At 50.3% G+C, this 13,930-nt stretch overlaps 5 protein-coding genes and 1 non-coding gene across 6 annotated transcripts; 2 read left to right on the plus strand and 4 right to left on the minus strand.

The window, feature by feature from the left end:
• Positions 1-53: 53 nt before the first annotated feature.
• CI109_102272 (mitochondrial import inner membrane translocase subunit TIM22) lies at positions 54-933 on the minus strand (the record flags this gene model as incomplete). Its single annotated transcript, XM_032004734.2, has 3 exons — positions 54-218; positions 416-618; positions 744-933. 3 exons carry the CDS (start codon positions 931-933, stop codon positions 54-56), a joined length of 558 nt encoding a protein of 185 aa, XP_031860849.2.
• Positions 934-1,531: 598 nt separating this feature from the next.
• Positions 1,532-6,127, plus strand: CI109_102273 (uncharacterized protein; the record flags this gene model as incomplete). The annotated part of the gene is made up of 3 exons (XM_032004733.2): positions 1,532-2,585; positions 2,653-3,927; positions 4,017-6,127. The coding sequence occupies 3 exons, from the start codon at positions 1,532-1,534 to the stop codon at positions 6,125-6,127; spliced, it is 4,440 nt and encodes a 1,479-aa protein (XP_031860848.2).
• Positions 6,128-6,384: 257 nt separating this feature from the next.
• Positions 6,385-8,373, minus strand: CI109_102274 (uncharacterized protein; the record flags this gene model as incomplete). The annotated part of the gene is made up of 5 exons (XM_032004732.1): positions 6,385-6,640; positions 6,738-6,953; positions 7,088-7,402; positions 7,476-8,263; positions 8,320-8,373. The coding sequence occupies 5 exons, from the start codon at positions 8,371-8,373 to the stop codon at positions 6,385-6,387; spliced, it is 1,629 nt and encodes a 542-aa protein (XP_031860847.1).
• A 925-nt stretch (positions 8,374-9,298) lies between these two features.
• On the plus strand, positions 9,299-12,352 carry CI109_102275 (uncharacterized protein; the record flags this gene model as incomplete). The annotated part of the gene is made up of 6 exons (XM_032004731.1): positions 9,299-9,993; positions 10,047-10,259; positions 10,322-10,849; positions 10,902-11,873; positions 11,932-12,069; positions 12,169-12,352. 6 exons carry the CDS (start codon positions 9,299-9,301, stop codon positions 12,350-12,352), a joined length of 2,730 nt encoding a protein of 909 aa, XP_031860846.1.
• A 241-nt stretch (positions 12,353-12,593) lies between these two features.
• On the minus strand, positions 12,594-13,308 carry CI109_102276 (uncharacterized protein; the record flags this gene model as incomplete). The annotated part of the gene is made up of 3 exons (XM_032004730.1): positions 12,594-12,738; positions 12,904-13,027; positions 13,125-13,308. 3 exons carry the CDS (start codon positions 13,306-13,308, stop codon positions 12,594-12,596), a joined length of 453 nt encoding a protein of 150 aa, XP_031860845.1.
• Positions 13,309-13,728: 420 nt separating this feature from the next.
• CI109_102277 lies at positions 13,729-13,843 on the minus strand. The gene has a single exon (XR_004236747.1). It is a non-coding gene; the product is annotated as a 5S ribosomal RNA (ribosomal RNA).
• Positions 13,844-13,930: the final 87 nt, after the last annotated feature.

Here is a 13,930-nt window from a genome sequence, read left to right on the forward strand (position 1 = left end):
CGTCATCCGGACCACAGAAGCTGCTCGTTGCCCCTCTCGACTACAAGCACTACTCACTCTGATGGCGCACTCCTCATATACATATCTATAGCTCCTGAGAAGACTGCGAAGGCCGCACCACCTCCTAACATTGCCAAAGGTCCAGCATTACGAGCGAGGATACCACCGGTCACGAAACCGCCTGCGACACCGTTGTAGATGTCGTTCTTGGCTCGGTACTAGGTACGGTAGAGTATGTGTTAGCTATAGTCATGATTGGGATACGAGTCGAGATGACGCCCTCTCCTTCTTGAGTTCGCCGTTCCACGCGGATCACTCTCCGACCGTTGACTGGTCATCCTGGAGACAAGGGACACTCCTTCTCTTGTCCAAATCACAAAACCCGACTCAAGTGAAACACCACCCTCTCACTCACCCCTTCAATACAACATTCGACGCCTGAATATATCGCTCCGACTTTTGCGAATCCTTTACCACTTGACCACATCCCTCTTCCCATCTCTTTGAAGACGAACATGGTTTGTGCTCGAGTTGACATTTGTGTAGAAGCTCGAGATAAGGGGTCTTCATAGGCGAATGTAGCTGACATGAGGGAGAAGAAACCACCTAGTGCGAAACCTGTATCCCAGAGACGCAATATCAGTAACTGCCCACCTTTATCAAAGGGACTGACAATCTCAAGGATAGGGAATGAAGCGTGAGAAGGGGAAGTGAATAGGAGGAAAGAGGGTATTCGTGCTCACCTCCCACACCGGCGAGTCCCACTTTGAAGGGACAACTCTCCGCCGCCATACCCATATATCTCTGATACTTCAGAGCTGTTTGCATCTCTGCTTTTTCCCAATCGGTCGTTCCAGGTGGTAATGGTTCTTGACCGGGCAAGTACACAGGAGGGAGTAACGGCATCGCCGTTGGTAGAGGTAATGCTGACATTGTGCGGGATTCGTGAGTGTATCGACTTCAGTTGCAATGTCTTTGGGATTAAGGCAAGTAGTTGAAAGCGATTGCTCGGACTGGTGATGGATGGCGAATGTCGTATGAAGAATAGCTCAACAGACTTTTCGAGCGGTTCGGCAGATCGAGCTGAAACGGAATGAACGGAGTTTGGGGCGATCTCCGCGAAATCACTGAGCGTCGGACATCCCTCGCGTCGGTGGTCGCGACGTTGATTTCATTGTTGACGAGCAACTGAGTTGATTCGGCTTCTTGATTGGATTCGCTTGACTATACATACATACAAACGACGAGGTCTTGGACAGATCGTAGCTGCTCGCTTGTGAGTGTGGGTATTACAGCGTACCTCTACCGATCTGATGGAACCTTAGTGTCCAGCGCAACACATCCATGCAGAGTCACCTTCGATCGTTTCAGCCTTCCCTGCAACTTGGCCGACAGTCCGGTAGCGCATGAGTAGTCGGTTTGGACCACCCCACTCTTGAAACATCGTTGCATTGACAGACCATCCTTTCGCTACACTCCATGCTGAACCCCACCGATACATCACCACCACCACCATCACCACCACCACCCCATGCTGGACGACATGAGCAACACCGTTTCCTCATCCTCGCCAGCGAGGCGTAAACCTATAAAACCCCAAGCTGAGAATTGGGATGAAGATTTCGAATTCTCCCTACCGACCGCTTCGAACAAGAAGAAGACGCCAAGCACCACCTCATCTGCTAAGGAGTCACAGAAGGAAAATGTAGACACAAACACAAAGTCCAGTGGAGGGAAAGCTCGCGATGTGGAGGATTGGGATGAAGAGGAGGAAGAAGAGAATTGGGACGATTCGCCCCCTCGACCATCCGCAAAATTCATCTCAGTACCCATAACTTCCTCTGCACTTGCCCCTACAGCTGTAGCGGGACCATCTCGCCAACGACAAAGTTCCAAACCTGCCCCTCTCAGCATACCGTCCAACGCCTACACTCAACCACCACCAAGACTATCGCCTTCCCACTCCTCAAGTCTTCCATCACCATCACCTCTTCCCACATCTCGTACATCTACATCTCTTACAGCTCAACAATCTATGTTATCCCCTCGCTCAAATTCGTCTTCGGCTCTTCTGAGCCCCACTATAAACGAACAACAAAAGCAGACGTTGCTCCGATCCAGATCTGGGTCAACTTCGACTGGAACAGTGACGAGAAACAAGCTCATCAAACGACATCCTTCAACATCTTTCATTCCTATTGCACCCAACCGATCGACCTCCGCTACATTCCAGCAGAATCGCAGCGAGTCCAACGCTTCGCTATCTTCAATAGCTCTGACTAATCGAAGTTCACCAAACCTACCACACCCACCACCTGGCGTGCCCGTGTCTGTGCCCCAAATACCAAGGAGCACATCTGGTGAACAAATGCCTCCTCCTCCCTTACCTGGACAAATTCATGCTCTGGGAAGGTCAAGAAGTCGATCCAAATCCAAGACCAGGTCGGGAAGTAGGCAGGATATCAGGGTTTTGAATATCCCCTTTTCACCTTCGAGAAATGATATGCAGGAGGCAGAAGAGGAAAAGCAGAAAAGACCGGGATTCTGGAAGAGATTTTCTGGAGCTCCGACCAGTAGTCGAGAAGGTGAGCTGGATTGTCATCGCATACTCGGATAGCGGGGCCGAATAGCTGACACCTTGATCTACGGTAGTGGTCGAGACCACACCTACGCAACATCGTCGACGCCGCAGCTCATCCGTGGGAGGCAAGGCACTGATGGAGTCCTCCTCGCCACAACCTCCCTTACCACCTCTACCTCCCAATCTGCGCTCCCCCAGCTCCACCTCTACGGTCTCTGTTACTTCGTCCACACGATCTTCCGGACCCGTGTCTGCTTTCTCCGCACTCCTTCGACGTTCGTCAAGCAGCTTATCTCGGCGATCTGACAAATCAAAAGATACACCTCCTCCCTCGTCATATCCCTATGCGTCAGGATCAAGCACACACCGTGCCAGTACATCGAGTATCAACACTTTTGGATCTCCAGTTCCGATACCTATCTCAGCGACAACTTCGAGGAACGGGGGAGGAAGGACCCCTGATTTACCATCATCATCATCGTTCTCGAGAGGCTTCCATCTCCCTTCCCCATCTCCCGGATCGCCCTACCATGCCCAAGTCTCCCGCATGCCCAGTACTGCGTTTCCAGGCGACGGTTCAATCCCACCACTACCACATTCTTCGTCGTTCCCCGGACCGCGTGCTTTCGATCCGAGTGACACAGAGAATGAAGCAGTGGACGAGACCCCGAAGAAACGGAAGAAGGTCCGGCCAGTCTCTGCTCTGCCCGCACCGAGAATGCCGAGCGGAAACGGATGGGAGGGTGACAGATGGAAGGGCTTCAACGGTGGCTCAGCTCAAATCCCCGGGCTGCCGAATCAACGACCACCACCTTTGAATGCTGGTCTCACTTCGCCCCAATCATCGACTTTTGCGTCGACTACGTCCAATACGCTGAGGCGACTGGGATCTTTGTCGAAGAAACATGGACGAAAGCTATCGGGTGGATGGAAATTCGGTAATGCCAGTTCGTCCAATATCAATACCCCGAAAGATCCAGCTGCCAACAAACCTCTGGAAACGGTGATGGGATCGCCATCTAAGCTGTCAAGGGATACATCGGAAGGGACCGACGATTTGATGAGAAATGCTATTCGAGCTGGATCAGTCTCGGCCCCAAGTTCAGCTTTCAAATCAGGGCCAACTCCGAGTCGTGATGACCTAGCTACCATCGCGGCTGTTCCCATAGCTGGCAATGCAGAGGTGAATGCGAGTGATATGGCAGTCGCAACCGCAGCGAAGAAGGAAAAACATCGGAGACGACAGAGCTGGAACGACTTTGTGATTCCGCGGGAGGTGATGGAGAAGCAGAAGGGTTTGAAGGAGAAGATCGGAGCGGTCAAAATGTTTGCTGGCGGGATAGAATGTAAGTGAGAAATCACAGGCCTTATCTGAATCGGCCGATACACGATCACATTTCCATGTTCGTTGCTGATCAAAGATATGGGATAATAGCTCTCAAATCCCTGCTATCGACACATGCAGAACTACGCGAGAAAGCCTACACGTCCGGATCATCCTCCGACATAGCTCTTTTCGAAAATCTCGAGCAGGAATTCTCGCAATGGTGGGAAATGGCAACGGTTCTCATCGAAGTAGGTTCAACGGGAAAGGATCCTTCGACTCAAGCTTCCCTCTCGGATCCACCTCGATCCAGAAGAGTCACATTGGCTAGCGATGAGGCCAGAGCCGCCAGCGAAGCGATGCTGAAAGCTTCGTCTGCACCTGGCGGACCGAGTAGACGAGTCACACCTCACCCTGCGCACTTAACTGCCGGATCGAGGAAATCGAGTCTACCTGATCCTGAAGAGACGGGACTTGGGATGTCGGGACCTCCAAAAGCGTCGCCTCCACCTGATCATTGGCGAGCTTCGACGGGTCGACAGGATCTGTCCAAACGACAGCTGGAAGTTCTGAGGACTATGCTTCGGACGCCGATCGATAGGAACACGAGCGGTAGCAGTGCAGGACGACCGAGTATGGGTCTACGTACCGCTAGTACACTTTCAGCATCAACCACAGCCAGTAATCAGCTTTACGCCTCGCAAGACCCAAACCTAACGATGACGAGAAGCTCGTCACGATCCGTCATTGTTGCTCGTACACAGACGCCCGGAGAGGGAAGTCCAATATCCTTTCCGTCACCTAGTGATTCGGCCCATATCGTTCCTTCGCCGTCTTTGCCTAGTCCGACCACTGCGAGTCTTCAAGCCCAACCTGAGTCTACCATTCCTGCCAAGACTCTGAAACAGCGTCGAGCAAGTAAAGCCGGTTTAGCCGGGTTAAAAGAATTTTTACGATCCCTCAAGTCGAAAGATAGATCTGGCGGAGGTCCGCTTTCACCAACCAGTGGTGGTGGATTCACGCCTATGAGGAAGATGAGATCCAAATCCAAGAACGGAACCTCGACTTCGCCACCCGCTTCTCCGATCGAACCTAGTCATTCTTTTGCAAGTAGAATGGAGAGAGGATACTCCGATGAGATGTTTTACCCCTCATCGACAAATCCACGTTCTTCCTTTTCGGCTCTGGGACCGGTACAGATTCCCGGTTTACCAAGTTCCACTACAACTTCGCGCACGACTTCTAGTCAATCCCAAATCTCCTTTGTCGCAAATCAGCAGATCAAATCGCCCACTTCACCAACTCCAAGTGGTACTCATAGTCGAAGTATGAGTAGACACCAATCTCCCATACTCGACAGTACGTCAGCTCGACTCAAACAAGATACGTCTAGTTCCAGAAGACCAAGTATACGGAATATATTCCGTACATCTTCAGGAAACTGGTCAGAGCTCGTCACGAACAACGGTAACTCTCCTAGTCCAAGTTCGAGTTCGAATTCGATCGTGAAGAAGAAGATCTCAACGCCGAGATTACCTTTTTCACCCTCTGGATTCGGACTTGGTAAACCCATCACCTCGAATGCCAGCGCTGGCTCTAGTAGAGTTAGCGTTAGTGACCCGATCCCACTCCCACATTCCGTCTCCAACGCCACACTTTCATCAAAAGCCACAGCTTCGTCACAATTCCCTTTATCAACGTCGTCGAGCCATTTGGCTGGATTTGGGATTCCGAAATCCGATTCGAGTCGGACCCTTACAGCAGATAATAATGGTGGTGAGATGACACTTCGTCCAGGGAGGAAGAGCCGAGTTTCAGGTCTAGGTCTTGGATTAGGTTGGCCAGAACGGGACGTGGAGGCAATGACCTCGATTTCGACCACGACTCCGATCAGTCCGATATGGTCTGAAGGTGAAGGTGGAGAGGAAGATCATACGTTACATGCGACTACCAGTGGCTTGGTGGAAGGACAAGGAGCATACAAATCGAGGCAAAATTCAGCGACCACGACAACGAGCTCCACATCTACAACAGATTTAGCTAGTCATGATCGTAGTCCCGTCCGCCATCAAGAAGAGGTGAAGAAGGACGATCTGATCGTAGCTCTTACGCCGGAGAATCTACCAACGCTTTTGGAGTATCTGAGGCAGTGTGAGATGAAGTTGGGACAGTGGAGGGGGAAGGTTGGAGAGTTGGCTCTGGCAAGCGGACAGCAAGTGTAGACGACGTATAGATGCTAGGAGAATGGATTGATGCCACGGGACAAGAGGGCGCGGTAGAGTGCTGGGGGGTGCAGCATGATCATCAGGTTGTTTGTATCTATACGCCATATCTGGTGTGATGACATCTCCTTGCTGTGGCGGCAATATATCTATGTGTGTATGCACAACAATGCTCTTGAATCTAATGATGCCTATTTGACTGCTTTATCACATCTCCTCCCCTGTTTCGCCATCGCTCCACACCCCCCTAGATCACCTCACTCCCTACCCGAAAGAACCCTTTTCAACACTTGCAATACCGCCTTACAAGCACATGTCCACCCTTCTTCAGCAGTCGTATCTCCCGACGAAGTCCCATTTTTATCCCTCCCTCCGGACCCTGTTGCATTCGTTGAGGACGATGTGGTGGTAGATGCGCCTAGACCCATTATTGACATACTAGGGAGAGTGAGGGGCATGGATGAGATCCCTGGTAATCGGATAGAATGATTTGATATTTTGTCTTTATGTATCCTACGAGACCACATGACATCAGTCCAGGACCAAACGGAATGAGAATCGTTCAAGCAGCACATGGAAGGGCAAAGGGAGTGAAAACGCTCCCACTCACTCGATATTCCCCTTTGCCCAACCTTTGCCCTCTCTCTTCCCGAATTCTATCAGCTGTCGCAAGCAATCCAGTACAGCCACCATGGCATGGTTGAACCGTCTATTCTGGAGTAATCTAGCAGGTGAAAGATCGGATGACGCGTAGAGCTCATACGATCCTTTTGAAGGTGGTAGTTCTTCAATTCGTGAGAATGAACCGAGGGGTACGATCTTGTATCTGCGTTGAGAGTTGAATTGGAGTCAGCATTTCATCATGCACATTTCTCCAAACGCTTTGCCCAGAATGCTTGATAAACTGAGTGATGATATACGCCCGGCTCGCTTCACTCGCTCGCTCGGTCGTAAACTCACGTTTCGAAAACACATCCCACTTTATCCGCCACTCTATCCAAACAAAGCGCTACCAGACCCCATGCCGCATTGATCTCTTCCCATTCTACGACCGGTCTACCACCCAATCGGAGGCCGTTGATGGTACCGACTGATATACCTCCTGAGTTTGGAACGAGAGGTACGTTACCGATCTGGAAAGCGTCGTTATATACGTTGGTGGATTCAAGGTGGGACAAAAGCGAGCGGGAGAGAAGGAGATGGGTCTGGGCGGTGGATAGAGATGATTTTAGATGAGCGAGGTGGGTGGAGAGCGACGAGTGACTCAAGAGATATCTACAAGATTATTCTTGTTAACAAATGCCAGCTTGCGCCAATGACTATGTCAAAAGGAATTGATTGCACTCACTCATTCTCTTCTCGTTCCACTTCCTCTTCTTCCGCTTTCACTCTCTCTTCCTCCTTCTTCACCTCATCCAGCTCTCTCTCTCTCTCCTCTAAAACCCATTTCAGCTTCTCCTCTTCCTCTTCCAGCTCTTTTCTCTTCTTCATCAACTCTTCCCATTCTGCGTCTGTCCCCTCTATGTCATCCTCCCCCAATCCATCCCGTTTATCACCTCGGTTCGTCACTGAAGACCGTCTACTCCGTATCTTCTCCCTATTCCGTTGAATGCCCTGCTCAAATGCTATATACGCGTCTCGTTCTCTGCCCAATTCTTCTGCTTTCTTCTGGAACTCGTTCGTGAGAAGCGTCGTACATTCCGTACATAATGGATGGGAGATATCGGTCTTTGAAGAGAGTATCGAGTGCAGTTGCGCTGCAAGGTGTTGGGTGTGTGGTGGTATAGGTGTTGCTGACGCCGGAGCATTCCCAGATCCAGATCCAGATCCTAGTGAGTTCTGATGATTGCTTGAAGGTGGAATCACAGTGGAGTCGGATAAGAGGATAAAGCTCTCGGCGACGCTACGATAATTGCTAGGTCCGGCACTGGCACCACCACCGCTTGCGCCGCCGGGGCTCGGAAGATGGTTCGCTTCTGCCCATATCCGTGCAGCCGCTTGGGAAGAAGGAGGTAGTGAGGCAAGTTTAGCGGAAGGTGGTAGATCAGAGGGCGATGATGGTGCTGGTAAGGCTGAGACAATGGAGGAATACTGAGCAGGGGTGAGAGATGCTATTGATGGGTCGAGGATGAGAGGCTACGAGAGGTCATCAGAGAAGCTTCACGCGTCGAAATTGGAGCAAGGTCACTCACCTGATGACATCTCTGACAGATGTGTGAGTCTGTATTGGCTCTTGACGTCGACATCGTGACTCTGATACACACTGGGTTAGTGTATCTGATGATATCAATGGCAATAACAACAATGTCATCCAACTTCTGATGGCCAAAGTCGGTTATCTCCCCTCGTGATATGATTACATAATCAGATGGTGCCCCGGCGATCTTCCCCGAGATAGTGATGCGGAGTAATAACAGCGGATACATCCATCGAACAGATGAAGCAATGCCAAGTTGTTAGGAATGCAGCTATAGTAAGCATTCCCCGGATAATCCACGAGCAAGCCGCATGATCAGGTTGCGCAGTCGACAGGACAAAGCTAGACACATGCGAGTCCAACTGCCGCAGACTGAAGCATGACGAGAGATAGTCTGTATTATACTTAGTGTGGAAGCGGGGAGGAAGCACATGGTCAAGTTAATTGCACTAAAAACTAGACAAACGTAATCCTCTGTCACCACCCACCACACCTCCACCATCAAGGTCCGGTATCCCCTCCATCACCATCATCATCATCGTCTTGCTTCTTTTCTTTTATCGCAGTAAGAAACGCCACCCATCACCGACAAGGACCTGGGCTAGTTGGATATCTATACACGCTAAACAGTACTGGACATTGCTCTCTCTCTCCTCTCTGTCTTCTTTGTCGATCCTTCTGCATTTATCCGGACATTGAGCTAGCTCGCCTCGTCGCTGTCACCTGATCCGATCGTTTTAGTGTGATTTCAAGAATCCCCGCGAGTCCGCTTGAAGGAGTTTCGACTTGGGACCGATTTGACTCATGTTGAGAAGAAAACAGGACAATATATAGCCCAGTGTATGTCACATTTCCCTTCGTTATCTAGAAAGCTTGCTGACGACCAGCACATATCCTTACCCATCAGGTAGATAAGACAGATTCCTTCGTTGTATAAAACACCAGCAAGTCACATCTAGTACACGACCAGCACCATGGTCCGCGTCGCTGCAGTCCTGATAGGGCTCATCGCCGGCTTCTCACCTATCACACAAGCTATTGCACCCAGACAAAATGATGCTGTCAACGACACCAGCTCGTCCGCAAACGAAGACAATTCTACGTCGACTGCAAGCGGTGGCAACTCGACATCAACCGATACGTATACCTCTGTTTTACCGATCAATACGACTATCGCGGCGAATTCTACCGCTTCTCCCACGGTCACTGCCAATGTCACTTCGACCTCGATCGCTGCATTACCGTCAAACACAACTTCGATTACGACCAACTCGACCTCTTCAGCGACCAGCGCCAGTTCAACAACTTCGGCTAATACAACTCTGCCTTCTTCGAACTCCACTTCCATCACAAATATCACCACTCCACCTCCCTCTCAGACCTACATCACCCCCGAGGTCCCTGCACCGCTCAACGTCTCGTATGCCCGTACTTCTTCAGCATGGAACAAGGCGCATAGCAAAGCTGCCGCATACTTGTCGGATTGGACGATCGAGGAGAAAGTCCAGCTTACCACCGGTGTGGGATGGCAGATCGGTCGATGTGTAGGTAATATCGGAGCAGTGCCGTCGAGGAACTTCCCAGGTCTTTGTCTACAAGATTCGCCGCTCGGCGTCAGACTTACCGATTTCAATTCGGCCTTCCCAGCAGGTGTCAATGTTGCTGCTACGTAAGTGTCTTGCCAGTGTGTTTCATATCGGAGACAACTGATGTCCAAGGCAGATTCGATAAAGACCTCATGTACGCTCGAGGATACGCCATGGGTAAAGAGTTCAGAGGCAAAGGGGTCAACGTCGCCCTTGGTCCGATGACCAATATGGCCCGAGTGGCAGCGGGAGGTAGAAACTTTGAAGGTTTCGGTGCCGACCCGTATCTTAGTGGCTGGGCGACGGAATTAACGATTAGAGGTATGCAAGATGCCGGAGTACAGGCTTGGTGAGTCGAACAATTTCGCCGTATCTTGTAGTCTTTGCTGACACCGGTTTGAAACTCTTCAGTGTCAAGCACTACGTCGGAAACGAGCAAGAACGAAATCGATCCACATCCTCTTCAGACATCGACGACCGTACCATGCGAGAGATCTATACTCATCCCTTCCTCCGAGCTGTCCAGGCCGATGTCGCCTCCGTCATGTGCTCTTACAACCTCGTCAATGGTTCTTGGGCATGTCAGAATGCGGAGATACTCAATGGTATTCTCAAGACCGATTTCGGATTCCGCGGTTATGTCATGTCCGATTGGAGCGCTCAGCATTCGGGCGTTGTCTCAGCCAACAACGGATTAGACATGACGATGCCTGGTGATATCGCTTTTGGCGATCTAAGGAGTTATTGGGGATTAAACTTGACCCAAGCAGTCAATAATGGGAGTGTGAGCGAGGCGAGGCTCGATGATATGGCTCAGAGAGTTGCAGCAGCGTGGTTCTTGTTGGGTCAGGATCAGGGATACCCAGCTGTCAACTTTGACTCGTTCAGAAAGGGAGGGTCAAACGATACACACGTAGACGTCAGGGATGACCATTACAAGTGAGTACAGATTGTAGACACCTGCACCTAGCTGACATTGTATATATGACAGGGTGATTCAACATATCGGTGCCTCGTCGACCGTCTTGCTCAAGAACGTGAATGGTGCTCTGCCGTTGTACAAACCAAGAAGCATTGCCTTGATTGGGTCGGATCTCGGTCCATCGACCGTAGGTCCCAATGGGTTCCCCGATAGAGGCGGCGACGATGGCACTCTCGCCATGGGATGGGGTAGTGGTACTGCCGAGTTCCCATACCTCGTTGACCCACTCGAAGCCATCTCGTTGCAAGCTCGACACGACAGGACGATCCTCAACTGGTGGTTCCAGGATTTCGACACGGAAGGTGCAGCAACTTGGGCGACCGGAGCTGAGGTAGCGATGGTGGGCATTAACGCTGATTCGGGAGAAGCATACATCACCGTGGACGGTAACGAGGGAGATCGAAACAACCTGACTGCATGGCACAACGGTGATGGTCTCGTCCAAGCTGTCGCGGCGGTCAACAACAACACTATCGTCATCATACATTCGACTGGACCGATCTTGATGGAGGCATGGATCGACAACCCCAATATCACAGCGGTGATATGGGCCGGTGTTCCAGGTCAAGAATCGGGAAATGCTCTCGTCGACGTTCTGTATGGCTCGTACAACCCTTCAGGTCGACTCCCATTTACCATTGCGAAACAGAGATTGGATTATTCAGCAGATATCATCTACGTCAATAGTGCCGAGCCCGAATTCACCAGCGTGGAATACACCGAAGGTTTGAATATTGACTATAGAGGGTTCCTAAGTGACAACATTACACCGAGATTTGAGTTCGGGTTCGGATTGAGTTATACCCAGTTCGAGTTTGGTGGGGTGAATGTATGGGAGATTGGAGACGGTGACGATAGTTATGGTTGGAAGTCGAAGAGATCAACGCACAAGGGCATTGCTGCTAGAAATAATGGTAGTGGCGGACAATCTGGTAACAACACAGCTAGTAGGGCCAGGGCTGGGCAATTCTTGGTGGACTCGTGAGTTCTCATGTGGCCGATATTACTTTCGGACACTGACTTACAAGTTTTCTCGTAGCCTGCAAAAGCCTCGTTGGACAGTGTCAGTCGACGTGACCAATGTTGGTGATGTGAACGGGTGTGAGATACCGCAATTGTATCTTGCTTACCCACCTGCCGCTGGAGAGCCACCAAAAGTGCTTCGTGACTTTGCGAGGTGAGTAATGAGTTCGGTTTATTCCTCCATCGACCAGCTCCCGACTCCTTGTTGCCCGTACGATTGACATCCGTCACTAATGTCGATCTTCACACGCAGACTCAACCTTGACCCAGGAGAGACCAAGACAGCCTACTTCAACTTATCACGCTACGACGTATCCATTTGGGACGTTGTCACTCAAGCTTGGGTTGTTCCAGACGGAGAATTTGGCCTGATCGTTGGGCGAAGCAGTATGGATGGGAAAAGCTCAAAGGGGAGCTTCTACCCTGGTACTCATTGAACGCCAAGGTACACAGCGTCGTGCGAGTGATGTTTGAGTGGTAAAGGACGATGATCAAAAAGATACATTACGACCTTTATGTATGTCACGAGTTGTACAAGTGCATGGACTATGATAAATTTTGTAGGTATGTTATCGATATGAAGTATAATCATGCGGGGTATACAGTGTTGAAGCGTTTCGTCGACGGTAGTCTGATCCAGTCGTGGAGATCTCAATGCGAGACAACAGATGTGGGCGATCATTGTTGAGCGGGGTTTGGCTGATCATGAGCTCCATCGTATTCCTCCGCTTCGTCATCGTATTCTCCTTCGTCCTCATCTTCCTCTTCCTCCTCGTCCGAGGATTGTGTTTGCTCGACTGGTTTCTCGCCGAACCCTTCTGGCCTAAGGAGTTCAACGAACACCGATCAGCTCGATTTTCATGACCAAGTCCCGAGAGCCGTTAAGCCAAATCCCAATGATAAGAGGATGAAAGAGATAGGAGATAGGGTCGTAAGAGGCTGTAGAGAATGGTGAAGAGGGGAGAGTGAAGAGAAAACAGCAACTCACCATAAGCCACTCTTTTTCCATTCTTTGATATCTGATTTATCCAAGATATGTACGATCTCGCCGACTAATCGACCGCCTTTGTATGATGGATCAGATGTGAATAGCGAAACGATTGCGAAATCGCCTGCAGAAAAAGCAAATACAACTATCAGCGTAATATCTCAAAAGAGAGTGTGGAATTCATGTCCAAGATATCAACCTGATAAGAGAGCACCACTCACCTCGCATCACAATCAGACTCTTCACGCGTCTCAACTTGGAACACACTTCCACCAATCGTTCTTCCCCAACCACATCTACACATGTAAAGTTATTAGAACCCTGCGGCGAGAGTAAGTGGACCAAGTGGTGATTTGGTGGTAAAGGCGGTGAGAATGATTCGGACGAGGTAGGTTGACGAGGCATCGTGAGTGGACGGATACGGGTCGTCTGTGTCAAATGTTTCGTAAATGACTTCAAGAGGAGACTTGCGCGGGCTTTCAATCGTCTTGCTTGACCTAGGTATATGATGAGCTCAGCGATAGTGGACGAGATATTTGATGGAGAATGATGCGATAAAACGACCCAGTCCAACTCGTTCATTGAATTTTGAAAAACAATGCTTCATCCCTCCGTCGGAATCCTCCACTCGGCGAATTTTAACCCGAAAACAAATCTCCTTCAATCCTCATCCTCACATACACGGTCCTCGTTTCATATAAGTGACAAGCATCACACACACACATCACAACGGATCATTTCCTTCTCCGACACTTCCTTGCAGCATGTCATGTAAAAAAGCGTCCTTCTATTCTCTCCAAAAAGGTAATGTCAAAAAAAGACAAAAACTACAGCACCCGGGATTCCCAAGTGGTCCCCCACCTTGGTACTAACCGAGCGATACCCAGCTTAGCTGCGCAGATCAGACGGGATGCGGCGTTTTCTAGGTTCTATGGCCGTAGATATAAATAGCAAAATCAGGGTGGTCAGATCGCGCACGGACATTTTGTGTGTGTGTGTGTGTGTGTGTCTGCTTTGACTGTGTGTG

The sequence above is a fragment of the Kwoniella shandongensis genome, chromosome 4, assembly GCF_008629635.2.
Source record: "Kwoniella shandongensis chromosome 4, complete sequence".
Lineage (NCBI taxonomy): Eukaryota > Fungi > Basidiomycota > Tremellomycetes > Tremellales > Cryptococcaceae > Kwoniella > Kwoniella shandongensis.